This window comes from Thalassophryne amazonica, chromosome 12, assembly GCF_902500255.1.
Source record: "Thalassophryne amazonica chromosome 12, fThaAma1.1, whole genome shotgun sequence".
Classification (NCBI taxonomy): Eukaryota; Metazoa; Chordata; class Actinopteri; order Batrachoidiformes; family Batrachoididae; genus Thalassophryne; species Thalassophryne amazonica.
Genome location: NC_047114.1, coordinates 15,493,755 through 15,520,989, shown reverse-complemented (window position 1 = coordinate 15,520,989; position 27,235 = coordinate 15,493,755). Strand labels below are relative to the sequence as shown.

Here is a 27,235-nt window from a genome sequence, read left to right as displayed (position 1 = left end):
AACAGACCAAATCCGTTATATGTATAAAACGGACAAAATCAATTATATGTATAAAACAGACAAAATCAATTATATGTATAAAACAGACAAAATCAGTTTTTTGTAAGTACGCTGTAGAGTGGTACCTTAAAAGCCAAAAGCCAGATTTATGCTTCTGCAAATCTGTAACCCATGGCCAAGCAATAACTTCAACATGTGCGTGACCTTAAAGTTCTTCATCACATCTTTACACAGTTTGCCACTGGAGTACTGGCTTTTCCTGGATTAATGTGTCCCTCAACAAGCTCCATTTCTTTATGTAATTGACAACCTCCAAACCAATGATATAGTATGTGCAATTTTCCTCCATGAATTGCGGCTCATTTGAGCGTCTTTTTCTGACTCCGTGTTGTGAAGTTGGTCATATTTATGGACATTATCTACTCACTGCAAAAACTTTTAAAATATGATGGGAAGGAGTGAAAACGTTAAAGTGACAAATCATAGCTGGTGCAACACAGAAGTAGGTGCTGAAAAATTTATTAAGGTGCTACAGACAGAAAAGGACTAACGTTTCGATGTACAAATCACATCTTCATCAGAGTCCTGAAAAGACCTGGATGGACCCGCCTAAATGCTAACGGGAGCCAGGTGTCATGATGCGTAAAGGGGTGTGACCATCTGTCAATCAAGGCACTCACTCAATTTATAATTAGTTCATAATTAGAGACACACCGTCCTAATTAAAAAAGAACAAAGTAACAGTAACCCAGAGTAAAAAAACATAAATATTAATGTTAAAGAAAACAAGTTCAATTCTTCATTCAAACCAAACGGTTCTGTATACATGCATACCTCACCACGTAGGCTTAGAAGCCATTTCCTTTTAACTTGCTAAACGTCCTACTGATGTGTTGCCACCTTCAGAATTTCTTATTAATTTGGTTGAGATCGTTTTATCTAATAATTTTTTCAAATATTCTAGTTAATGTTATTTACAACTACAGGGGACTGCTATGGGGAGTGCTTTTGCTCCATCGTACGCCTGTTTGGTGATGGATTTTTGGGAAGAGTAACATGTTTTCAGTACTGAAAATAACCCTTTCCACTCAAAAACATCATTACACTGTAGGTATATTAATGATGTCCTCTTAATTTGGAGGGGCACGTTTGATGAGTTACATCAATTTCTAAATTATGTTAATTCAACCACAAGTTATCTTTCTTTCACTATGAATTATAATTTTCACTACACTGACTTCTTAGATCTCACTATTTATAAGGATGGTAAAATTCTTTGCAATCTACTATTTACCGTAAACCCCTTAGTAGAAACACCTTATTGAGACAGACAGTAATCATCCATCTCATTTAGTTTTTAACATACCAGTGGGTCAGTTTTTGCGAGTTAGAAGAAACTGTAGTACTATTACTGATTTTATGTCAAAAGCAGCTCTTTTAGCACATCGGTTTGAACAATGTGGTTATGATAAAGCTGATATCATCAAAGCATGGGACAGAGCTCTAAATACTGATCATGTCTCTTTACTTAAGAATAAATCTAAATCTTCTTCAACATCTAAATTGTTTTTTATCTACCTGCTCTACTCCACTGGCGGGAAGAATAAAAACATAATTTACAAATTTTGGCACGTTCTTAAGAGTGATCAGACACTTAAAGACATCTGTGTTGAGCTACCCAAATTTATATTCAGACGTGTCCATAATAGTCGTGATCGACTGGTTCACTCAGATATGACCACTTCTGTCTCAACTACTTGGCTTTCTAGCCCAGTAAAAGGTTTCTTTAGATGTAATTGTGCACAATGTTCTAATTCCACCAATGCAAACTGCTTCTCTCATCCCTGTACTGGTAAGCAATATTCCATTTCTTCATTTATCAATTGTAACACTACACACATAGTATACCTTCTAATATGTCCTTGTGGATTGGCATATATATAGACCAAACAAAACGTCAACTCAAATTACGGATAGCCGAACATAACATGCTCTCCAGCAGCATCTTTAAAATTCTGAGGACCTGAGAAAATTACAGTTCCACTCAGAGGAGGTGACAAAAAACTTTTATGTTAAGAAGCATTTTGTATTTATACTTTGGGCACTTTGGAACTGTTTGGTTTGAATGAAGAATTGAACTTCACTTGTTTTCTTTAATGTTAATATTTATGTTTTTTACTTTGGGTTACTTTCATTTTATGTTTGTTCTTTTTTAACTGGGACGGTATGTCTCTAATTATGAACTAATTATAAATTGAGTGAGTGCCTTGGACGGATTGTCACGCCCCCTTTACGCATCATGACACCTGGTTCCTGATAGTATTTAGGCTGCACCATCCAGGTCTTTTCAGGACTCTGATGAAGATGTGATTTGCAGATTGAAAGTTAGTCCTTTTCTATGTCTTTAGCACCTTAATAATTTTTTCAGCACCAACTTCTGTGTTGCACCAGCTGTTTTCTTTTCTACAAGTCAGTCCTTCCTGGTTGCCCTGGATTTTTGTGCTGTACAGAAGCGTGGAGAACTCTCCTTTTTTGTTTGACAAATCACAGCCTTTGCAGTCTCAGTTGTTTAGCAGGTGCACATCACTGAGAGGTGTTGCAGTCAAGCAGATTGCTCTGATCTAAAGAGGTTTGGTTTGTCAACCCAGGGATCTGTGTGAAAGTTAACACCATATTACAGTGCAGGCGACAATCAGCATTTTATTAATAATCACCGGCCTTGAATTATGCCCCGCCTTGTTTAGGTGCCGAATCTGAGCATGGTTTGAAAAAATAAACAGCCGGGCTTTTAATCATGGAAATACGGTACCCATTTTCCTCAAACTGGTGAGTGTCAGTGCTGAACTTCATTTGGTAGCTGTTACTGCGCATGTTCAGACTGCTTTGTCTGGTATATGTGAGGGGAGTTTAATGAAAATGCATTGCTCTTCGGACAGGATGTTTTGTCGGATGTGAGCGAAAATCCGTTATACGAAATCCGTTGTATACAGTGTTTATTACATGGAAAACTATACAAAAGCATTGGGACATTTGCTTTTGTATGGCGAGTGTGAATATCGCTGACCAAACGGTCTGCCCCTAAAAATTGGTTTAACCAGTTTATACAGTGATGGTTTAGGTGAGTTTTACTGTATACTGAAAATTCACAAGTTTGTTATTAATAATAGTAATTATAAAGAGCATTTATATAGAACTTTCCCAAGAATCAAAGCACTAAACAAAATAATCTACAATAATAAAAGAATAAATGCCAGCAATAAAAACATACACTACAACAATGCACAAAAATCAAAAATTAAAGAGCTCATAACACAGAAAAAGCTGTGACTTATAGTACAGCGCAACTTACACTCTGGAAAATACAATACACAACATATTGAGTTACTTGGAAATCTTTACGTGTCCATCCCGACTTGTCTAAAGAAAACTGGCTGTAAAAGTGATGATTTATATGAAAAATAATAATTGTATTTAGTTTGTCCAATTATTTAAGGCTTCAGAAAATGGAGATAATGTGTATAAAAATAGCTGTAATTGTTAATCAACATTTTTTGTTAAACCCCTTGAATTAAAGGTGAAAGACTAAATTATATTTCATTTTAAATTCAATGTAATGTGCAGAGACAACGGCACAAACACCATGTCACTGTCCACCTACTTACAGACCTGAGTGTACATTGAAAGTGACATTGTCATTAATCACTTGGAGGATATATATGTCTTCAAAATAAAGCTGAAAGTCCGCACACTGAGTTTATGTGTCTTCTTGTGTAGTGTGAAATGCTCCAAGACTGACATGGTAAATGTCCAGATATTTATATGGACGTGGCAGTGTAACTCGGTAGTTGGTCCAGTCTTACTTGGGTGTTTGTTGGAGAAGCTGGAAAAGGTCTGAGTGGCTCTGACAGCTTGGAGGTTTGAAGACAGTGAGTGGTCCCGGCTGCTCTCTCTGGAGGATTGCCGCTGGGGGGGCAAGGCTAGAGACCTGGCTTGGCCGTTTGAATGGCTTGAAGAGGAAACGGCCGAGTGGTACACCACAGCATCAGTGTTGAGGCCCACATCCTAAAAATGAAAAGAGTTCATTCCAGCCAACAAAGTGCTGGAAATTCATCTTTAACTTTAAAGTACAAGCATCAAGCTCAAAGATCAAGTTCACAGGAAGATCAAATACTAAATTCAATAAAACAACTTTCCTGGTCACAATTTCTGAAAATTTGTCTCCATATTTGGTATGAATATAGTGATTGGGCTTACACATACCCCATTACCTCGGATAGGTGATTGACCTTGACCTTCAGGGTTTACCTTGAGGTCAAATGTGACCAACATTAGGTTAAATTTCAGACTTGAGTAAAATGTGTCATGTAATACACCAAATGAAAGAGCTTGATCAGAGGATCCAGAATATATCATATGTTTTAAGTCATGATGTCATTTGATGATGTCATCATGAAAACCCTGCAAAGTTTTGTGTTTTTTAAGGGTGTGACAAAACATATAAATCATCATTCCAGACTCTTGTAGGTTCACATGTAACAGTCCTGTGGAGATACCTTTCAGGACACAAAACGGGCAACATCAAAGGTCAAGGGCACAGAAAGGTCAAACACTAAAATCACCAAAAAAAAAACAAATTGTGGTTGCAATTTCTGTTTTTTGCCACAGAATCTGGCATGAATATAGTGAATGGCCTTGCCCAACAGTCCCTCAACATGGTGGTCATTCCTTGTGGTAGTCTCTCTTGTTCACCTTTTGGCAAGATACAGGTCACTCTTTAGTTGCTTTCAGTGCATCTAAAACCACTTAAAATTAGTTGAAATAGGGCTTGCCAATAACGTTTTAGAGGAATAAAACATTACAGCTTCGGGGTCTCCGACCACTCGACCCCTGCTTGACATTGCCCCCGGACCCCACCAGGATCCTTTAAGTGGGTCCTGGGACCCCGTGAGCCCCAATCATATAATTTACCTGGCACTAAAATGGTCCTAGCATGAAATAAACTGTTGATTACTTGCTCAGTCAGCAACTGTTGTGTTTGCTAGATGTTAGTTTGTGTCTGTCACTATTTTGATAAAGGTTTGTTCCCATGCAAAGCCTTGGAGTGGTACAGAGTAAAAAATATATAATGAGGAGCGCTGCAAACGCTACCATATTTTTACTGCCACATTTGATTAGTTTGTGCACTGTGCCACACTGAGCGTGCACAGACTGAATTGAGTGACACCAGATCTGGTATCCAAACAGGCTGGCTCATAAAGTGCAGACCTGACAACTGGCTGTCTTATAAAATGCAGACCTGGCAACCCACCTGAAAAGAAAAGTAAGGAACTGTGCCCTCATCCCTGTAACAAACACTACTTCGGCTTCAAATTTTTACTCCAATGGAGTAAAAACGATCAAACACATTTCAAGCTGTAGTCATTAGGAATACAGTTTATGCCCCCTTCAATCATAACACAATTGAAGCCGACTGGCGCACTAAGGAGGAATTGCATGCCACTCGTGAAAAATGGGAGCCGCCTCAAACACCTCGTACAGCTGTCGTCACAACTATTCGCGCACACCAGCGGCCGAAAGACAGCGAGTGCCCTGCGAGTGACCATTCGACCCCCCTCTCGGCAGGTGTCGGCCAAATTCCAGGTGTCATACATGAACATCCAACACCGCCCGCTGGACACTTAGAAAAGGCGGGACTATTCACGCTCCTAGCATGAGAGTAGAGAGCAGATGACCACATTCGTGCTATTTGTGAAAACTGTCTAAGTGCAACATGAGTGTGGCATAACCTAGCAACCCCATGGTTGTGACTGTACTGATCTGCCCCCCCCCCCCACACACACACACACACAAATGGCTTGTAGAGCGTGTCGTATCCCCCCACCCACACTCCATGCATCCAACATTGTCAGTTGTGGCTGAGGGTCCTGGAGTCTGATCACTGTCCAGCGCAGTACACTGCTGCAACAGCTGACCGCTGTGGACTGCAACGCGGCACAGTGTGAAGCCAGCCGGGCAGGCTGATGTCACTTCCATCACGTAAATTGTAGTTTACATGTCAGACAGAAAGAGCGGAAATTAAATAAAACAAATAAGGATAAAGGAGTGAACTCATTCATGTGTGATTTCTTTGCACATACGCTTTGCTGTGGACATACAGCGCATGTCAGCTGACCACAGACTGTCAGCTGGACCTGACTGGGTAAGGTGGTAAATTAAAAACACAGACATCAGAGAGATGAAGGACAAAAAATAATACATACATAAAATAAAAATCACAGAATAAAGGAGCCTTTTTTTCAGTGAGCTGGCGAGGTCCGCAGACAAAGATGGGCTAGTCCCAGTGACTGGAAGCTGTTCAGATATCTGTGCTCGCAAGTCACAGCTGGAGGACACGTGTAGTGGTTTGTAAAATATGACCTCGCATAACTTTAACATGAGGCGCGCACGTCAGCTTGCTGTCATCACGTGGAAATAAATTACAACACATATTGCTTCAGCTGACGGCCGCGTCAGTGCAACGCAATGCTGGTGAATATCGTGCCATGCAGAAAATCACCTCTCAGGATGCCCCCGCGATGTGCGTGTATCTGCGGGATCTCCCCACATTGTAACAATTAAAACACATATCACATTTGCAGTGGATCACTGCATGCTGGACATGCCATGCTGGCTGATGTGTTCATGATACAGGAGTCGGCTCTTCATGAGAGGGGCGCTGGCCCTTCATGACACGGGAGCCCGGCTGATGTTTTCATGAGACAAGCACATCGGGTAATTCATGTAGAACAGTAATCCACATCATTTCATTACTTCCTGGTTATACGTCTGGGTGGAGGGTTTTTATAACAGGAAATAAGTATTCTAAATTGTGGTGTTTTTTAATTTTTTTGCTCTCCTGCTGTGTGTGCGACTTTCTATGTGCTCGCACTGTGTTCATGTGCACAAACACGAGTGTGCATTAAACTGTTGCTGCGGTATCGTGCACGCCTATCCGACCGTGTGTTCCTCCCAACAGCAGGTGGAATGTTTCGCAGTTCCCCATTTCGCATTTTGTTTGTGGATTTTCTTCCGGTTTCTGCGTCTTTCGCCCAACGTTGTGTCATGTGTGAAGGGACCCTTAAAGATGTTTGAGCACAACTGAAGCTGTTAAGACTACAAACACCCAAAAGTTACATCGGGATGAAATTTTTATACAGTTCCAAAATTTGCCCAATAATGGCCGTAACTACTACGTATACCACGTTTGTACAAGGTTGATAAAGATGGATCAAGAAGTTATTTCGATGATTAGCCCCATTACATGGAGAATGGTCAGGCGTGGCCCTGAATTGGGAACCATCTGACTTTGAAGCAAGTGCACCAACCGCTTGTCTCCCACGTTACTGTCCCTCTGGTCCCTGTCCTGTGTCATGTTTGTTAAATGTAGTTTTTTGGGAGTTTATGACCACTGTTCCCTTATTTTTTACATTCTTTAGTTCCTAGCCACAGTTTTTTACATTTATACATTGTGTCTAACTGTAATCAGGATGGGTTAAATGCAGAGAGCAAATTTCATTTTATGTATGTACAATGACAATAAAGGCTCTTCTTCGTCATCATTAGCCACTTTTGAGTTCTGCATTGGTTTCTCTTTCACCGTTTTTCACTTAAGTAGTTATTTATGGTTTAGATTGGAGCTTACTTATACTTGTTCCTGGGGAGTCTGATGTGTTCACACTGCCTGATCTGTCTTCGTGTGTGTTTGCAAGCTTGGTCCATGTAACCTGTGGTCAGCTGTTTCACACTGTAATTACCACACCTGTTACGTGTTGTCTTGTTATGTGCCACTACGTGGGTTGCGCCACGTCACACAAGTGGCCAATCCGAAGGCGAGAATTTGTACCATCACGACTGGCTTCCCGATGAAAACAAACTCCGCCTGCATTGATTGTGTATTGAAATCAGCTGGTTTGGTTTTGTCTCTAACTTGCTTCTAACGGCCAGCTAACAGCTCTCGCTGCCTGGAATGATGATATTTATACAGCAAGCTGACCTGAAATGAAACAATGTACATTGAATTGACTTTATTGACGAGTCTGACCCATTTGAAAAGTGACCAAATTACATGTATTTGTATTGAGCTCAGCGATGTTTTCATCGGCCAAAAATGGCCACCACAGGGCGCTCGCTGTAAAGTCCACGGCAACACATAGTTCTATCTTCTTTGCCAGACTGTTGTTGAGTTTGTGTCGTCACTGTTTCGTGTGTGTTCTTGGCTGTCAGTTGTTATCTTCGTCGTTCCTCTTGGTGCGTCCATCTAGCTCCACTCCCTAGTATCTGATGTTTCAGGCTGCTCCCTGTTTTTGGACTTCACCCCTGGTAAATAAACTCACTTATTATTGCATTTCTGCTGTGGTTTGTGTCTCTATTTAGGTTCAATTCAATGAAGCATATCAGTTGCATGTTTATGTGGATCAGTGGTGGGCACAGTTACGATAATCTGATAAGCGCTAATTATCGAAGATAATGTTTTCATTATCGGATTATCTTTTCAGATAATTTTGAAAACCATTATCGGACAATTATCTTCTGATACATTTTGTCCAATAATTTTTAGACCGTTAACGCAGTAAACAAAGCTGAACAGCTACAAACTCTTATACCATGGTCAGTGAGAATTCCATGTCTAACTGGCGTGCATTATTTTCGTATATATGCACACATAATTCAGTGAGTTAAGTCACTGTTATAATCACTCCGCTCTGGTCATCACCATAGCAACACGCAAATCAGTTGGCGCAGATCAGCTGTGTTTGACAGGTGAATGACAGAAACGCGATAAAACATGGATTTCCAAGTGAATTTTAATATTTTTGGCAAAAATAAAATATTTGAGGGATGGAAAGAGGAGGACAGCAGACGAGAAGAACAGCAAAAGCAACAGCATAAAGATTTAACTTCGTACGAACTGGACAAGATTGAAGACGGGAAAGGAGAAGAGAACGGTTCTATCCTTGCGGGCCGCATCAAAACAGTGAGCGTAGTTTCTGGACCTGTTGCCAGAGTTTGCCACAGCTCCACACAGCAGAGAGGGGGGTGGTGTGAGTGGCCCGCTGCGGTGCGAGCCGGCAGACTTGGTAAGTGCATCTGAGACAAAATATCTTGAGACTGGTATAAAATAGTCCCAAATACTCACACATTTTATCAAGTTCTGTTAACTTAAATAAATTTGTGTGTTAGCTCACTGTGTGGGACCATGGTATAAGCGGATTAAACAACTCAAAGCCGTGCATTATACGGTTTGAATGCACGATGCGGAGTCTAAAACACCACAACGCGAAGCGCTGTTTAATCCTTACTTATAAAGTTTTAAATCAGTTGAACATCTACCTGTTAAATGTTTTGTAGCAGATGTGTAGTTCTACCCTCTGCAAAAAAAGGAGAGCTGCTTCTACAAGAAACCACTCTATCCTCTACAGGCAAATGAGAACTGGTCACCAAAAAAAAAAAAAAAAAACTCATTTCTTTTAACCCCATACTGATACAACGGCAATATCACCCACGTCATCCAGAGGCATACATTTTTAACTTATGGTTCAAATTTTAACCAAACTAATTTCGGACAAGTTATTTAAATTAATGTTACGTCTGAAGTTTTATAAAGTGAAAATATCAGATATATGTTTTAGTTTTAAAGTAATGCGCTAATTTTTAAGGTTTTAGTGTGGATATGCTGTGTCCAGGTGCATTATGGGTATAGGATAATCTCAGTACGTTCACGACATGAAAAATGCATTTGAGACACTCTGATCAGGCTCCATGGACAACAGCATTAAACTCTAGTGCCTACAACGCTTGTAAATATGTTCTCTGGGTTTATAGATGTTATTGTGTTTGCATTTATTAAATTCCACACATCTTAAACGTAGTAGAGTAGCAGCAGACACAGGTTATCTGGATTTCTGTTTTTGCAAGTCTCTACTGCCATCTACTGGCCAGTAGTGTTCATGGCAGTATTCAAACTGAAGCTGGGCTGATATTTTCAATCACTGTGCTCAGTTCCAGCTCAAAGTGTACCACAGAACCGCACGGTGTAAAACTTCAGAGCGCATGATTTATGTTCTCACACCCATTGTATGTTCAAAAACCACACGCTGGACTCATGTCTCCAGAAGCAAAACGTTATTAGAAGCTTTTTTTTTTCAAACTTAATTTACAAAAACTCTCGATGGGAGACATCAAAGTAAAAAAAAAAAAAAACATTACAAGACAGATCTGCGGTGTTTGCACAGGCACAGTGTGAGAGGTGGTCGTGAGATGCTAAACGCAGCTTGTTACTCCATGTATACTAAACGATGCAGGACGCGATTAACCTGAAACTCGGTGCGAGCCAAAAAATTCACATACTAATTAAAAATCAACTGAAAAAGGGCCAAAACTCGCACTGGCACCAGTAGATCATGGCAGTGTTCTATTTATTTTGACATATATTTATATTTATATTTTGTTATATCAGTCGGTTATCTAATTACAACAAAATGGAATATTTTACAAAAGCACATTTATATGTAAACACCAACACACGACACACGTCACATTAATGTGTTGGTTTACATAATGAATGACTCAACCAATCAGTGTTTAGCGGAGGCACATTTTACCCAGAATCCTTCGCGATCTGTCTGTGTTTGTTACAAAACTTCAGAATTAGTACATTATTCAACATTAAAGATAAGTTATATTTTAACTTTGTACAAATGACAGAATTGACATTAATGGAGTTATTCTATCAGTATCCATTTTATTTATACACCAAACCATAACTCAGCATTGGTTTATTTTCCAAGACCCCGGCCTGACGGCAGCAGCATTGTGATTGAGTAAAGTTGAGTTTCGTGGCTCCTCTCAGCTTGCTTCTGTGCTTGAAGCCATGCAGTAAAAACGAAATTCCAGCAGGGGGCAAGATGTTCAAAGACAGATGTGCTGACTCATTGTTTGGGTCTGTTGTCGCTTTTGATGCTTTCAGAAGCGATACTGTTGTTAAAACTTAAAATTAGCTTGTTAGTAGGTGCAAGCGTACCAGAGACAATACTGGAATTTATCGGTTATCGGTTATCTGTAACTTCCGATACATTTTTGGGTGGTTTATCGTTTTATCTTTATCAAAGATAACTTTTCAGTTATCTGATTATCTGTTATCAAAGTTAATTTTTTGGTCATCTGTGCCCACCATTGATGTGGATAATATTATGGCTACTAAGCTTGTCGAGTAATTTTCTGAGGTTTACACTGTGATGTTTAACCGCCTTGTTTAAAAGGAGAATTATGCGTCACACAAACAGAGGGAGCCAAAGAGCACATAGTGCTGCTTTAAAACAGTCAGCAGCCAACACTTTGGCCATGTATTCTTTAAAAAGAGCCCGTAACTGATGAGACAAAGACATCTGGTAGCAGACCAGGGCTTTGCTGTACCTTGTGTCTCAGAGTGGGAACGATTCTCTCATAAAACTCAGGGTGGGGATGAGTCTCCTGGAATAAAACAGAAAGACAAGGATTTAAAATTTTCCATTTGACAGAAAGTGACACTAAAACATCATCACGGTCTGGAAAGTAAGAGTGCAATGAAAGTGCACTGTTCAGGTTTCAGATCATAGCTGTACTGCTGTTAAAACATTGAGGAAAAAAAAAAACCTCTATCACAACAGTAAAATGTGCCATAAATAATGTGCCCCAAAATATACTGACTTGAAAAAGTTCCTTCAATATCATATGCATTAAGGACCCTAGAGAAGGGTTTTTTTTTTCCTATATAAAGTGCTCCTTCCTCCTTACAATATGCAACATTTACAATTCATTGGTTCATTTGTGTTTGTACACTGGTCTCTCAACAACTCTGAAAAATGATTAATCCAAAGCCAATTTAACCAAGTGGCTTCCTTTCCATCCGTGGCTTGCTGGCTTTATTTTTTCCCTGGCTTTAAACACAATCATTTTTACAACGTGAATCCACTTTTAACTTTGTGTTCATCCGTTTATTTCTGCAAAAGCGCTCTTTTGCGCGCCGTGCCGTTCTGCATACAGAATGAGGTGGCTATTTTATTATATACACCTGTGGATCATTTAAAAAAAAAAAAAATATATATATATATATATATATATATATATATATATATATTTCTTCCGCAGCTTACAAGTTATCATGATACAACTTTTAACTTTGTGTTATGTCTTCAAAGTCGGTCTTTTGTGCGCTCTCCACCTGTGTTGCCGCACAGCTTCTGCTCTTAGCTGCTCCACTGGAGTTATTATCTTCCATGGCTTTAAACACACATCCACTTTCACGCAGTCACCCAAATTTTAACTTTGTGTTTGTCCAATATTGACTGAAATATCACTCTTTTGTGAGCTGGCGATATTAAATCAACATACTTTTACATACAACAGACAACATACAGACATACTTTTACAGCAAGGAACTGTTTTATCAAGCTATAAAAAAAAACATTAAAAATAGTTACCTTAAGCTGTTCAAAATACATTCCACATGGAGCAGGAAAGAGAGGGAAAAAAGTGTCCAGATGAAACAGTCCTCTGATTCTAGAAGAGGCGTTTTCAGCATCCAAGGTTTGGCAGAAAATGATTAATCCACTAGCAGGTGGAATTGTGTGCGCAATTGAGAGCCATTCCAAAAATAGCCTCTCAGGTCCTGCGAAGGTGCCAGGCGCACGGATAATGGACTTTTTGCAGACCACGAAAATGCCTCTAAGCCGTCGCAGTAACTCGAACACAAACTGCGCCACGCTGCTGTTGCTAAATTGTGAACATCTTCAAATTAGCGCCACGCTCAGAGAGGAGCCTCGTTAACTGAAGATAATGCCTCTAAGAGCCACTCTGAGCCACTATACTGCCACGACAGCTCACAAAACAAAAAAACAGGGTGCGTGGCTCCTTCTTCATCCTTCATTATTCGGTGGGACCGCGGCTCGGTCCCACTGAATAATGAAGGCTGAAGAAGGAGCCACGCATGGGTGTGGGGTGATTATTCGAAGAATGACCCACGTTTTGATCTATCACGTATCCACTATAAAGGTGCCACTATGTGCCTCTCTATACCCTGCATGTGCCGCGTAGCAGCCTCTAGTAAGCCACGACCAACCTGTCATTACAGCCTCGAATGGCTCGCATCAGCCACACTAATCCACGTAGTGCCATGATAGTGCCATGATAACGCCATGTTGACGCACGTTTAGGCATGAGTTTGGTCCAAACCTCCAGCCCTCCCACACCTGGTCCCTTTAAAGTGTGGGTTTTCAATTCACAGAAGCATTTAAAGATGTCCCTTCGTTTTTTTTTTTTTAAACGCAGTCCAAAAATAGACACTCCAGCACAGTTCCGCAGTTGTGCGCTGTGCGCCAGGCTGCTGTCCACCTGTAATGCAACAGACCAGCTAGACCCGAACCACGGATTCCTGGAGAGCCGCCTCTGTGCTCCTCGCTGGCTCCGCGGCTCGCTGGCTTTTCTTCTGCGCTTTAAAACACACAAAACTTTATGTTTGTCCATTTATTTCTGCAAAAATCGCTCTTTTGCGTGCGCGCTGCTGTTGTCCTTTCATGGACAGCCGCCTCTGTGCTCTTTCTATTATGTTGTGTATTTCTCACTTCATGATCTCTGGCACGGGAGGCGGGTGGTCTGACCAGAACCCGGGCTTTGGCCTTGGTGGCGAGACAGTCTCTCAGCTCTCAAGGAGTGAGGGTTTACTGACTAAAACATGCACAGTGACTCCTGCTGGCTTCTGTAGTATCTGTAGTTCAGTAGTACACCACTATTGATCATCCCAACAAATTTTGAAAGAGAGGTGAATAATTTTTAGGCTTGTTGGTGGCACATCACAGTAACAAGCTGCAAAAGCAAGTACAAATGACGATCATGAAGGTTGTCATTTGTCAACCATAGAATCCAGGTGATGTCACAAAGACGATGGCAGGAAGTGTTATGCGTTACATTTCTTGTATTAAGCTCCACGTGTTGTTTCCATGTGGTTTCACTGATTTAGTGATTCTGCCACGTGAGTAATTCCTCGCAATCTCCACCAATTCTTCTGTTTGTTTATATACACACACACACACACACACACACACACACACACTCGGGAGGAGCTTGGAGTCAAGCCGTTGCTCCTCCACATTGAAAGGAGTCAGTTGAGGTGGCTCGGTTATCTTTTCCGGATGCCCCATGGACGCCTCGCTGGAGAGGTGTTCCGGGCACGTCCCATTGGGAGGAGGCCCTGGGGAAGACCCAGGACACGCTAGAGGGACTACATCTCTCGGCTGGCTTGGGAATGCCTTGGGGTTCCCCCGGAGGAGCTGGGGGAGGTGTGCGTGGATCAGGAGGTCTGGGCGGCTTTGCTTGAGCTGCTGCCCCCGCGACCCGACTCTGGATAAAGCGGAAGAAAATGGATGGATGGATAGATATATATTAATGCTGTCAAAAATAATGTGTTATTAACAAGTTAACGCAGAACAATTTTAACGGCGCCAATGTTTTTAATCGCGAGATTAACGCACGGCGGGAGCCGGTGTAAACAGGAAGCTACACAAAACGCGTCATATATATATCTATGAAGCGCACACTGTTGTCTAGCTGTCGAGCGAGAGAACAATGAACGTTGCAGGCAACATCTTAAATGGAAAGTTTAGCTTTAAAAGACTGGAGGATGGGTCGTTTGATAAGACCAAAGTTATCTGCGCGTATTGTCGATGTGAGCTGAGTTACCATCCTAGCATGTCTAGTTTGAAGTACCACTTGCTAGCTAAGCACACCACAGATGCAGATGCAAAGCCTCCGCCTCCTCCTCCACGTGAAAACCAGATGAAAATGGATGAGTTTCGGCGCAGGCACATAGATGCCACAACTAAAAACAAACTTACAGCAGCCATGGCAAAATGGGTTGCCACTTCATGTAGGCCTGTTAACATTGTCGAAGATGAGGGTCTGACTGAGATTATTTGCATCGAATCGAACGACTGGACCTACGAAGCTCCTTCCCGAGCCACTGTCGTAAGCTGCATAGAGAATTTGCACGAAACTGAGAAGTTTAAGGTACAGCAGGCATTGGGACAGACAAATACAGTTGCGCTAACGGGAGACTACTGGACATCCCTCAGTAACTAGAATTACCTTGGAGTCACAGCACATTACTTCTCTCCACAGTGGGAGCTTCAGTCACATGCCTTAACTTTTCTGAAGACAGAAGAGAGACACTTTGCTGACACTATTGCAGAACATTTCATGAAAATAGCCAGAGAGTGGAACATTGAGCATAAAGTTGTCTCCCTGACCACGGATAGTGCCCGTAACATGATCGCTGCGTCCAGGCAGCTCCCCTTTGAACACATGCCGTGCACGTGCCATGCACGTGTATCGCACACAGTGTGCACCGAGCAGTCACCGTTTCTCTCCACAACAGCCCGTTTGACAGCGCGTTAGCAAAGTGCAGAAAACTTGTGGGACACTTTAAGCACAGCCTAGCAAATGCTATAGAGCTTGTGCAGCAACAACTCGCACACAATCAGAAAAAAGAGCCGCTCAAACAGTAAGTATGTACACGTTGGAATAGTACTCTGGAAATGATAAAGCGCGTCCAGCGCAATGCTGCACCTGTGAGAGATGCACTGGCCCTACACTCTACGAGCATCCCCATGCTAACGACTACTGAGCTGGAGAAACTGAAGAAGCTTGAGGCTGCGTTGGAGCAGTGCAGGTATTTTTTTTTTTTTTATCATTTTATGTGTATAGGCCTATCTGATTCTTTAATAACCATAATAAGTATATATGTCAATAGAAAAGTTAATGTGTGTGGTTATGTGTGTGTGTGGGTAGACAGTGTTCATGTCTTTGTGTGTGACATATCTTTCCTGTTCCCTCGTATTACTGTCGGCTGTTTGCCTGGTGTCTGCATGTGTTTGAGTGTGAGAATGTGTCAATTACAACACTAAGGAGTTTCTTTACATTATTGCAGGTATGTGTCTGAACTTCTGGGAGGAGAGAAGATTGTTTCTTGCTCAGTGGTGCTGCCAGCATTATGTCATCTGTCCCGGTTGATGGATGTCAATGAGGAAGACCCAGCTTATATGGTGAAGTTTAAGGAAACCTTCACAGCAGAAATGAATGATCGCAAGGAGAAGACCAATATCACATGGCTGAGAGTTGCAACAGCACTTGACCCAAGGTTAGACTGTCACCCTACATTTTATTTATCATACCTGTACCTGTGCTTGTTTGATCTAATTTCATGTCGCTTAATTTTCAGGTTTAAGGACCTAAAGTGTCTCAGCAAACCTGACAGGGTTCAAGTGTGGGAAACTGTCCACACCTTGCTCCAAGAGATGGAGATGAATGCACAACCGGATGAAAAATTCACCTCTGAGACAGCTATGAGGTCTGTTAGAAAAGTATCCAACCTTTTTATTTTTTGCAAAAACCTTATGGATTTGAATCAGGTGTGCTTGCATCAGCCAAGCTTGAACCTTCGTGCGCATGCGTGAGTTTTTTCACCCCTGTCGGTTGCGTCATTTCCTTGTAAGCAGTCTTTGTGTCAGGACGTGTGTTGTGCGCTCCGCGGATTTTTATTGCGAGGAAAATGTCTGAACGACTGGAGCAGCGCTATTGCATCAAATTTTGCCAAAAACTGTGTGACGGCCAGGTGGAAACCATTCGGAAGATTCAGACAACTTTCGGTGATGATGCTATCGGCGTCACACAGATTAAGGAGTGGTTCAACCGGTTTAAAGATGGACGCACAGTGGTGGAGATGGCTCTGAGCGGCCATCGACATGCTGAAATGACGAGATCATTTCCAAAGTGACCGCTGTAGTGATGCAGGACCGTCGAGTGACCATCAGAGAAATTGCAGAAGAGGTGGACATTAGCACTTTTTCGGCACATTCCATTGTGACCAAAGATTTGGGCATGAAGAGAGTGGTTGCGAAATTCGTGCAGAAGTTGCTGACGGCGGAGCAAAAGCACCTCCGTGTTGAAGTCTCACAGGACATGCTGGACTCCATACAAAGTGATCCCAGCTTTATGGACACCATAATCACCGGTGATGAGTCCTGGGTGTACGGGTACGACCCGGAAACCAAATTCCAGTCGTCACAATGGAAGCATTCCACGTCGCCACGACCAAAGAAGGCGCGCCAAGGGCGCAGCAACATTAAGGTCATGCTGACTGTTTTTTTTTTACTCCTGCGGTGTGGTACACCACGAGTACACACCACAGGGTCAAACAATAACGAAGGAGTACTACAGGGATGTCCTCCGTCGCCTCCGTGATGCTGTACAGCACAAGAGACTGGAGTTGTGGGCCACAGGATCGTGGCGCATTCATCACGACAATGCTTCAGCACATTCCTTGAACTTAATTCAGACTTTTTTGACTAAAAACAAAACTCCTGTGGTTCAACAGGCTCCTTACTCTCCTGATATGGCCCCTTGTGACTTCTGGCTGTTCCCAAAACTCAAGAGGCCATTGAAAGGAACGCGTTTTGAGATGAGAGAGGACATTATGGCTGCAACGACGGCGGAGCTGCACTCCATTCCGAAAGAGGCTTTTTTGGAATGCTTCCAACAGTGGTGACACCGCTGGGAGAAGTGTGTGGAGTCCCAAGGAGACTACTTCGAGGGTGATTAGGTTTCCAACAATCCAGGTAAGCCAGTTTTTTTTCCCCGGCCAAAGGTCGGATACTTTTCTAACAGACCTCGTACGAAGAAACCAGCTCTCATGATTGCACATGACTCTTCATCTGATGAAGAGGAGGACAATACTGAGCGTTGTATACAGCGCTACAAGGCAGAGCCTCCTATTGGCATAGAGGACTCTCCCCAGAAATGGTGGTTCACACATGAAGCATCACACAGTGAGATGGCCTGTCTTGCGCGCAAGTACTTAGCAACACCTGCCACATCAGTACCATCAGAAAGATTGTTTTCATTGTCTGGACATGTTGTTCAGAAAAAACGAGCTTCCCAGTTATCTGAAAATGTCAACAGACTTGTCTGTTTAAGTAACTGGCTCAAAGCAAAAAAATAAGTAGGCTTTTAGGTTGGCTTACCTGTTGGGAAGCTGAGTTGATAAGTGCAGTATAGCCTGACTGTTAGTATGTTAACAGCATTATATGCTAAGTTCAAGTTCCCAATAATAAGCACTTTGCCATTTTATTTTAGATCACCCTGTTTTTGTGGGGCTGTTTTTGTGACTAAATATAATGCGTTTTTTTATCCGTTTATTGATAGTGTTACTTCAGATTTGAATAACTGTAACGCATCATGTTGTGATTTGCAACACTTTTAGGTTGGCTTACCTGTTGGGAACCTGAGTTCAGTGCAGTATAGCCTGACTGTTAGTATGTTGTAATTAAATCTAAGAAAACAGGTTAAACAGCATTATATGCTAAGTTCAAGTTCCCAATAATAAGCACTTTGCCATTTTATTTTAGATCACCCTGTTTTGAGGGGCTGTTTTTGTGACTAAATATAATGCGTTTTTTTATCCATTTATTGATAGTGTTACTTCAGATTTGAATAACTGTAACGCATCATGTTGTGATTTGCAACACTTTTAGGTTGGCTTACCTGTTGGGAACCTGAGTTAAGTGCAGTATAGCCTGACTGTTAGTATGTTGTAATTAAATCTAAGAAAACAGGTTAAACAGCATTATATGCTAAGTTCAAGTTCCCAATAATAAGCACTTTGCCATTTTATTTTAGATCACCCTGTTTTGTGGGGCTGTTTTTGTGACTAAATATAATGCATTTTTTATCTGTTTATTGATAGTGTTACTTCAGATTTTAATAACTGTAACACATCATGTTGTGGTTTGCAATAAAAAACATTTACGTAAAGCATGCCTATCATTTTCTTATGTTGAAAGCGGAGACTAAAATGTGCGATTAATTTGCGATTAACTGTTAGAGTTAACTATGACATTTATCTGATTAATCGCAATTAAAAATTTTAATCGATTGACAGCACTATATATATATATATATATATATATATATATATATATATATATATATATATATATATATATATATATATATATATATATATATATAAAATTTTTATTTTCAAATGCAACTCACTGACTTAAGGTACAAAAATACAAAATTTTCCCCCTTATAAAAGAAACAAAACAGAACCCCATAATTACCCTCGACCCCCCCAACCCGTGATCCTCTAGTCTGCATAAGTAATTCAAAATGAAATGAAAATAAAATCTAGAACAAAACAATAACAGGCAAAAGTTATAAACATGTCACAGATTACAAATCTTACTAAACTAAAATACAAAAAATACAAATAAAGTAAAAGCCACAATTAAAGTGCTGAAAGTACGGTCTTCACCCATATAACTATTATTACTGTAGCTGCTCAATCTGTAGTAAAGTAGCGTGATGGAGTATTTAAGACCACTAAATTGTCTAAATTCTGGCAGGTTATCTGATGGGCCCAGAGGAACGGGTTCAAACACGACCACCAAGACAACCTTATCTGTTCACGGGGAAACTTGTATGAAGGTTGTCTGGAGGTTTACCAAAAATTACAATATGTGGGGTTGGGATAAAGTTTAAGTGTAATAACCCTGAAATGATTTTAAAAAACTGCCGCTAAAAATAAGATAGCCTGGGGCACACCCAGAACATGTGTGTGAAGTAGCATGGAGTCTGTTATGACTATTACACTTATCATCATATTTGTCTGGGCAGATTTTAGAGAGTTTTTCTTTACTGTAATGTAGTTGGTGCATTACTTTGAACTGAATTAGTGAAAGTCTGGCATAACAGGATGAAGAGTTAACTGCCCCTGTATCTCCCTCCCAGTAGGCCTCATTGAAAAAAAGTTGGAGTTCTGATTCCCAGCTCATCCTAATCTTGCATAAATTGATGTCCTCAATTAGCAAGAGCAAATTGTAAAGGAAAGTAATGTGGCCCTTCTTTAAAGTTTTAGCTTTGAAAGCTAAGTCCAGCCCACTGGGTGTTGGTATGCAGTGGTGAGCACAGCTAACCAAAAAGTTAGCTTCGATAACAGCTAATCCGCTCACTGAAAAGTTAACTTATATAAAGCTAAACCGAGAAACATTTTATATATTAGCACAAGTTACAGATAAAAGCTAAACCGATAACTTTCAGTATTGACTTCAGTACACTAGCTGCTACTGACACAACAAGAAGTCAGCGCTTCTGTGTCAGATCAGCGTTCTTTCATTAAAAGAGACCTGGTGACCAGAATGAAAGAAAAGAGAAGAGCAAAAGAAAGAGGGATGAGAAAATAAAGACAATTTCTCTTCACACCATACGGACCTGCAGGTCATTTCACTGGAGTCTTGCGCAGGCAGACAGTTTTGACTTATGGTTAAAATTCCGGTTTGCCATTGCATCTAATGATTAGCTACATGGGAACACAGTACGCTAGAAGTGTCCAAACATGAGCAACATTAATTGTTCAGTTCGTGGGTGCCACAACAACTGGAAGAAGAGGAAACTATCGCTTTCAAAACGATGTTTTGAACATGGAAAGGAGAGATCTGAGTGCTGTGGACCAGCATTTAACTTGTTCCCTCCTTCATCGAAGGACGAAGATCTCCGGTGCTGGCTAAAGGTGCTGAATTTGAAAAATCCACCCAAATGTCCCGATGTCTGTTCTTTTCATTTTATGGAGAACTAGAGACATTCATCACGAAATGCCCAGCACGGAGTATTATTTTCCATGCAAAGTGCAGTAATATGTACTTGTATGGGGTAGGTATTTGGTTGAAGCCTTATGTGTTTGATGTAAACTGGGATATACAATGAAATAATTGGAGATTGGCATAATATTTATTTAGAGGATGTGACAAACAGTGGCGATAAAAAGTCGGTCACGGTCGCCAGCCTTCAAAACAAATCCCCTTGAAACTGAGGTCAAGGTCACCGGCCTTCGAACCCATGCAAAGTACACCTCCAAGCCATGTACCCACCAAGTATGAAGTTTCTGCGTGCAATAGGTGCCGGGCTACTTTGTGGCAAAGGATTTGACAGTTGTGACCATTGGTGACCTTGAAAAGTAGGTCAAGGTCACTAGCCTTCGAACCCATGTGAAGTACTCCTCCAAGGCATGTACCCATCAAATATTAAGTTTCTGCGAGCAATAGGTGCCGAGCTACGTTGCAGCGAAGGATTTGACAGTTGTGACCACTGGTGACCTTCAAAAGTAAGTCAAGGTCACTGGCCTTCAAATGCATGCGAAGTACTCCTCCAAGGCATGTACCCACCAAATACGAAGTTTTTGTGGGCAATAGGTGCTGAGCTACGTTGCGGCGAATGAATTGCGGCCTTACAGACGGACGGACGAACAGACGGAAAGATGGACGGACGGACAACACGGATGCTATATGCCCTGCCTCATGGCGCAAGCGGCGCATGGTGCTTAAAAAACCCACACCACTGGATCTTTACCCAGAGAAATGGTTGGACTACAACGCTCCGTTGAAGAAGTCACAGCGGATGCTAGTGAGATAAATGGGTAAGCTTGCACCTAAGACGGGTAAGATTGCAATAATTTACTCATTTTCTGGTGTTTCATACAACCAAGCACTGCATGAATAACACCATACGTATATTAACGTTACGTAATCTTGGCATTACGGTAGTACTACTTGTCAGGTTGATTGAGTGCTTTTATACGAGCGCCGCACCGCTGTGCAGCACGGAGCTCATAGTTCCTCACAGCCAAACTGTCCACGCCGAGTGACAAGACAAAGTACTTAAAAATAATCGAGGGTGAGCCAGAGTCATTCCCTTTGAGCTTTTCAAAAAGGTTTTGTTTCTACCAATGTAATATCTTCCATTGTTCTATATTGAAAACACTGCTCACCGGAAGCCCTAAGACAAAACTGAAATGCCTCTGTTGTAAAAGTGGGCAGGGCTGAATAAGGTGAATACGAGGTCTATTAGAAAAGTATCCGACCTTATTATTCTTTTCAAAAACCATATGGATTTGAATCACGTGTGATTACATCAGACATGCTTGAACCCTCGTGGGCATGCGAGAGTTTTTTCACACCTGTCGGTTACGTCATTCGCCTGTGGGCAGTCTTTGAGTGAGGAGTGGCCCACCCTCTCGTCGATTTTTTCATTGTTTAGGAATGGCTCAGAGACTGCTGCTTTGTTTGATCAAATTTTTCTCAAAACTGTAAGGCACAACTGAGTGGACACAATTTAATAAATTCAGCTGGTTTTCGGTAAAACCTTTAACGGCTGATGAGAGATTTTGGTCTGGTAGTGTCGCCGTAAGGACAGCCCACGGCGCCTGACGGCAATCTGCGCTTCGAGGCGGCAGCGTCTCGCTGTTTCAAGTTGAAAACTTCCACATTTCAGGCTCTGTTGACCCAGGAAGTCATCAGAGAACAGAGAACTTTCAGAAGAAGTCGGCATGAGGAGTTTATTCGGACATTCCATTGTTAACGGACATTTTGTAATGAAAGAACGTGCAGGCAGAGTCGCATGTCAGGCCGGACCCGACCGCGGGGGGTCACGACAGGAAAAACACCTCCGTTGGAAACCTTAACGGGCAAGTTGGAACATGCCCAAGCTGTTAAACAATTTCTCAGTTACTCACTTGTTGAAAGCCATCAAAAGCCGCCTGAATTTTACAAATGGTTTCAACACGGAGGTGTTTTTCCTGTCGCGGTGCACACAGATTTGCCGAGTTGTCACGGAAACGACTCGGCGAATTTGCGCGCACGTCTTTCATTACAAAATGTCCTTAAACAGTGGAATGTCCGCATAAAGTCCTCATGCCGGCCTCTTCTGAATCTTCTCTGTTCTCTCACGACGTCCTGGGTGAATTAAGCCTTAAATTAGGATGTTTTCAGGTCGAAACAGGCCGACGACGGCGCCTGGAAGCGCTGCACGACGTCCCGCTGCGTGGGAAGTCCTTACAGCGACAGAAACACCCCATAATCTCTCATCAGCCGTTAAACTTTTCACCGAAAACCAGCTTAATTTCTCGAATAGTGTCCACTCGGATATTTCTCACAGGTCCAGAAAAAATTTTGATAAAGCAACGCACGCCGTCTCGAGCAGCGTGTGAAACAAAGGAATTCAGCCGAGAGGGCGGGACCACATCTCAGTCAAGGCCTGCCCACAGGGAAATGACGTCACCGACACGCGTGAAAAAACTCACGCATGCGCACGAGGGTTCAAGCATGATTAGTGTAATCGCACGTCATTCAAATCCATATAGTTAAAAAAAAAATAAAGGGTCGGTTTATTATCTAATAGACGTCGTATAGTTGAGAGAAAAAAAGACATGAATGTATCATTTATTTTGTCTGGGTCTTGAAAAATTGTGCCTAATTTGTCTGTTATCTGAGTCATTTGGTTTGATGCCACTTTTGCCTTCAGCTGTTTCTTCTACTGGTTAGTTCTTCTTTGGACTCTTTAGTGATTCCTGTCTGGGTTAGTTATTCTTCATGTTCTGTAGTGATTCTCTTCCATGTTAGCTGTTTCATGTGCTTTTACTCTGACATCTCCTCTGTGTTTTCTCTGTGTTGCTTTACTTCCTGTTCACTGGTTTCTGAGTTCAAGTGTCTCTGTTTTCCCCGATTATTTGTTTGCTGGTCTTCATAACCTGTGACACTGTTACCTCCACACCACATTGTGTAGATTAATACACTATATACAAATGAATTAATTAATTACAATATACAAATTGAGTTGTATTTTATTTGCTGACGATACAACTATGATTGGTAGTGGAGATAATTTGGGACAGCTCTTGGACTTGGTGGAGAGGGAACTGCAAAAATTTAAATACTGGTTTGAGTCTAATAAATTATCACTTCATTTCAGTAAAACTAAGTGCATAATATTTGGAAATAAGCCAAGAAATTTAAGCAGTAAATTATTGTTGAATGGTATTGAAATTGTATCTCAAACTAAATCTCTTGGAGTTTTTGTTGATGACAAGCTCATATAAAACATATTGAGTCTAAAATATCAAAAGTTATTGCTATCTTATACAAAGTACAATACTTTCTCCCCCAACATCTGTTGGTTTCATTGTATCACTCTTTACTTGTCCCTTATATGACTTACTACATTGAAGTTTGGGGAAATACATATAAAACAAATACTAATCCAATATGTCTGTTACAAAAAAAAAAAAAGCTATAAGAGTGATAAGTAAAAAACCATATCGTGAACCAACAAATTCACTGTTTGTTCGTCTTCAGTTTTTGAAATTTTATGACTTGGTTGATTATTTTACAATACAGATAATGTATAAAGTTAAAAATGGACTCTTGCCTCATCATGTCCAGGAGCTGTTTAAAATGAGAGAGTCCAATTATAATTTGCATGGAACTTTAGTGTTTGATAGAAGAAAGATTCAAACTACTGCTAAAAGTCATTGCATTTCTGTAAAGGGTGTTAGAGTGTAGAATGACTTTAGATTGTATTAAAGTATCCAGTACATTGGCTTGTTTTAAAAGACTGTATAAAAATAATACGAGGTCTGTCAATAAAGTATAGGTCCTTTTTATTTTTTTTTCAAAAACTATATGGATTTCATTCATATGTTTTTACGTCAGACATGCTTGAACCCTCGTGCGCATGCGTGAGTTTTTCCACGCCTGTCGGTGATGTCATTCGCCTGTGAGCACTCCTTGTGGGAGGAGTCGTCCAGCCCCTCGTTGGAATTCCTTTGTCTGAGACGTTGCTGAGAGACTGGCGCTTTGTTTGATCAAAATTTTTTCTTAATTTTTTATTTCCTCTAGGCTAGACTATTGTAATTCATTATTATCAGGTTGTCCTAAAAGTTCCCTGAAAAGCCTTCAGTTAATTCAAAATGCTGCAGCTAGAGTGCTGACGGGGACTAGAAGGAGAGAGCATATCTCACCCATATTGGCCTCTCTTCATTGGCTTCCTGTTAATTCTAGAATAGAACTTAAAATTCTTCTTCTTACTTATAAGGTTTTGAATAATCAGGTCCCATCTTATCTTAGGGACCTCATAGTACCATATCACCCCAATAGAGCGCGTCGCTCTCAGACTGCAGGCTTACTTGTAGTTCCTAGGGTTTGTAAGAGTAGAATGGCAGGCAGAGCCTTCAGCTTTCAGGCTCCGCTCCTCTGGAACCAGCTCCCAATTCGGATCAGGGAGACAGACACCCTCTCTACTTTTAAGATTAGGCTTAAAACTTTCCTTTTTGCTAAAGCTTATAGTTAGGGCTGGATCAGGTGACCCTGAACCATCCCTTAGTTATGCTGCTATAGACTTAGACTGCTGGGGGGTTCCCATGATGCACTGAGTGTTTCTTTCTCTTTTTGCTCTGTATGCACCACTCTGCATTTAATCATTAGTGATTGATCTCTGCTCCCCTCCACAGCATGTCTTTTTCCCGGTTCTCTCCCTCAGCCCCAACCAGTCCCAGCAGAAGACTGCCCCTCCCTGAGCCTGGTTCTGCTGGAGGTTTCTTCCTGTTAAAAGGGAGTTTTCCTTCCCACTGTCGCCAAGTGATTGCTCATAGGGGGTCGTTTTGACCTTTGGGGTTTTTTCTGTAATTATTGTATGGCTTTTGCCTTACAATATAAAGCGCCTTGGAGCAACTGTTTGTTGTGATTTGGTGCTATATAAATAAAATTGATTTGATGTTATTAAACATTAAAACCAGTCACACAAGGAGTAAATACATAGTCTTGGCGCTATATAAATGAAATTGATTTGATTTGATTATAATGTCTTTGCAATCTGTACATGTTTAAATCGAGCTCTTCAGTGTTGTCAAGTTTTAGCCTCACATGGACCCCAATGGATATAAGTGTTGTCATCAGGGTATCATTGATATATTCACCTTTTTGTCTTTTTGTGTTTATATTGATTTTACAAAATTAACTCAATCAATTCTGTAAATACTGATGATTTTTGTTTTACTCTAAATACTACTTTATCTGAGGGAACAAGGCTGTCCCCATTGACTGAGAACTGCTGAACTCAGCATCCAAGAGTCAGCTGGTGGTCTCCGGTCACCTGCATCATCCTGTCAGCCGCCGTCTGGTAGAATGCCGCCTGTGAGGCCTTGCAGTTGATTCCAGATATGGATGTCTTCATGATGCAAGAACTAGCAATGTGCACAGTTCCAAAACTACAAAACTTTCATGTAGTTTTGTAATATCATACAAACCCACTGGGCTTGCTGGTGATTTTTCCACAGTTTTGGAAGCTTGATAGAAACTGAAGGCAGGTGTCAGGTCCTTCATGATGCCTCTCATATTTTCTTTGATTTGTGTGGACTGAAATAAATTATGCATATTCCATCGTGATACCTCAGTGAGATCGAAATAACTTATGACTGAAAATAAAATGTGAATTGTTCTTAATGAGTTTTGCTGTTCAACAAAAGAACGTGGTTCTTCTGGAACAACATCAGGATCTTCAAGACTGACTACGTTCACATGACGTTAATATTCAGGTTAAGGTCAATATTCCGGTTCCTGAATCATTAGGAATAACCCGTTTACATGCTTAAGCAGACAGAGTTACTCCTGTATACATGGTCATTGGTATCATTTGGAATATCCCCATCTAAACAGCGACGCGCGTCTTCCACAGGTGCTTGATTTGGTCTGGCGTTCGTGCAAATCCTGCTTTGTGTAAAACCCCTACTACACTCTTTTCTCAAACAGGCATTAACATTTTTCTCACTTTTCTCTCCTGCGGGCTGCCTACAGCGACCGTAGTTTCTGGACCTGTTGCCAGATTTGGCGCAGCTCCGCACAGCAGAGAGGGGGGCGTTTACCAAGCCCGCAGACACGGTAAGCGCATCGGAGGCAGAGCAATCGCGGTGATATGCCGACCGGTGCCGCGACCGACCCACCTGAAAAGGACGCAGAACACAATGTGCTGTTTATTTCTGCTTCTGTGGTGTCTGGTGGGTTGCGCGTGCCGCATACAAGTAGTTGCCGTACTCAAAAGACCAAGATTCCTTGCAGAGAGGACATGCGCAGAACACAAAATAATGTTCCTTTCTATGGGGATATCCCGATGCGTGTTTATATGACCTGATATTCAGGTTAGAAAAGGAGAAATTATTATTTGGGTTTTTAAAAACTGGAATATGAGCATATTCAGGTTTTTGCGGGTGTTTACATGGCCGTGCGCAACCGGGTTATTGCTAATATTCCGGTTATGAAAGGGTTATGAAAGGGTTATTGGC

At 41.3% G+C, this 27,235-nt stretch overlaps 1 protein-coding gene and 1 long non-coding RNA gene across 4 annotated transcripts in view; one reads left to right on the top strand and one right to left on the bottom strand.

Annotated features, from left to right (window-relative positions):
* The window catches only part of LOC117521692 (E3 ubiquitin-protein ligase RNF31), a 198,606-nt gene that overhangs the window by 133,621 nt on the left and 37,750 nt on the right, over positions 1 to 27,235 (bottom strand). For all 3 annotated transcript variants that reach the window (XM_034183024.1, XM_034183027.1, XM_034183025.1), the window contains 2 exons: positions 11,452 to 11,508; positions 3,861 to 4,062 (listed from right to left, as the gene is read on the bottom strand). In XM_034183024.1, the coding sequence (XP_034038915.1) occupies positions 3,861 to 4,062; positions 11,452 to 11,508 (259 nt within the window). The remainder of the gene's footprint in view (positions 1 to 3,860; positions 4,063 to 11,451; positions 11,509 to 27,235) is intronic.
* LOC117521694 lies at positions 1,188 to 23,791 on the top strand. The gene is made up of 3 exons (XR_004564024.1): positions 1,188 to 1,266; positions 22,503 to 22,505; positions 23,781 to 23,791. It is a non-coding gene; the product is annotated as an uncharacterized LOC117521694 (long non-coding RNA).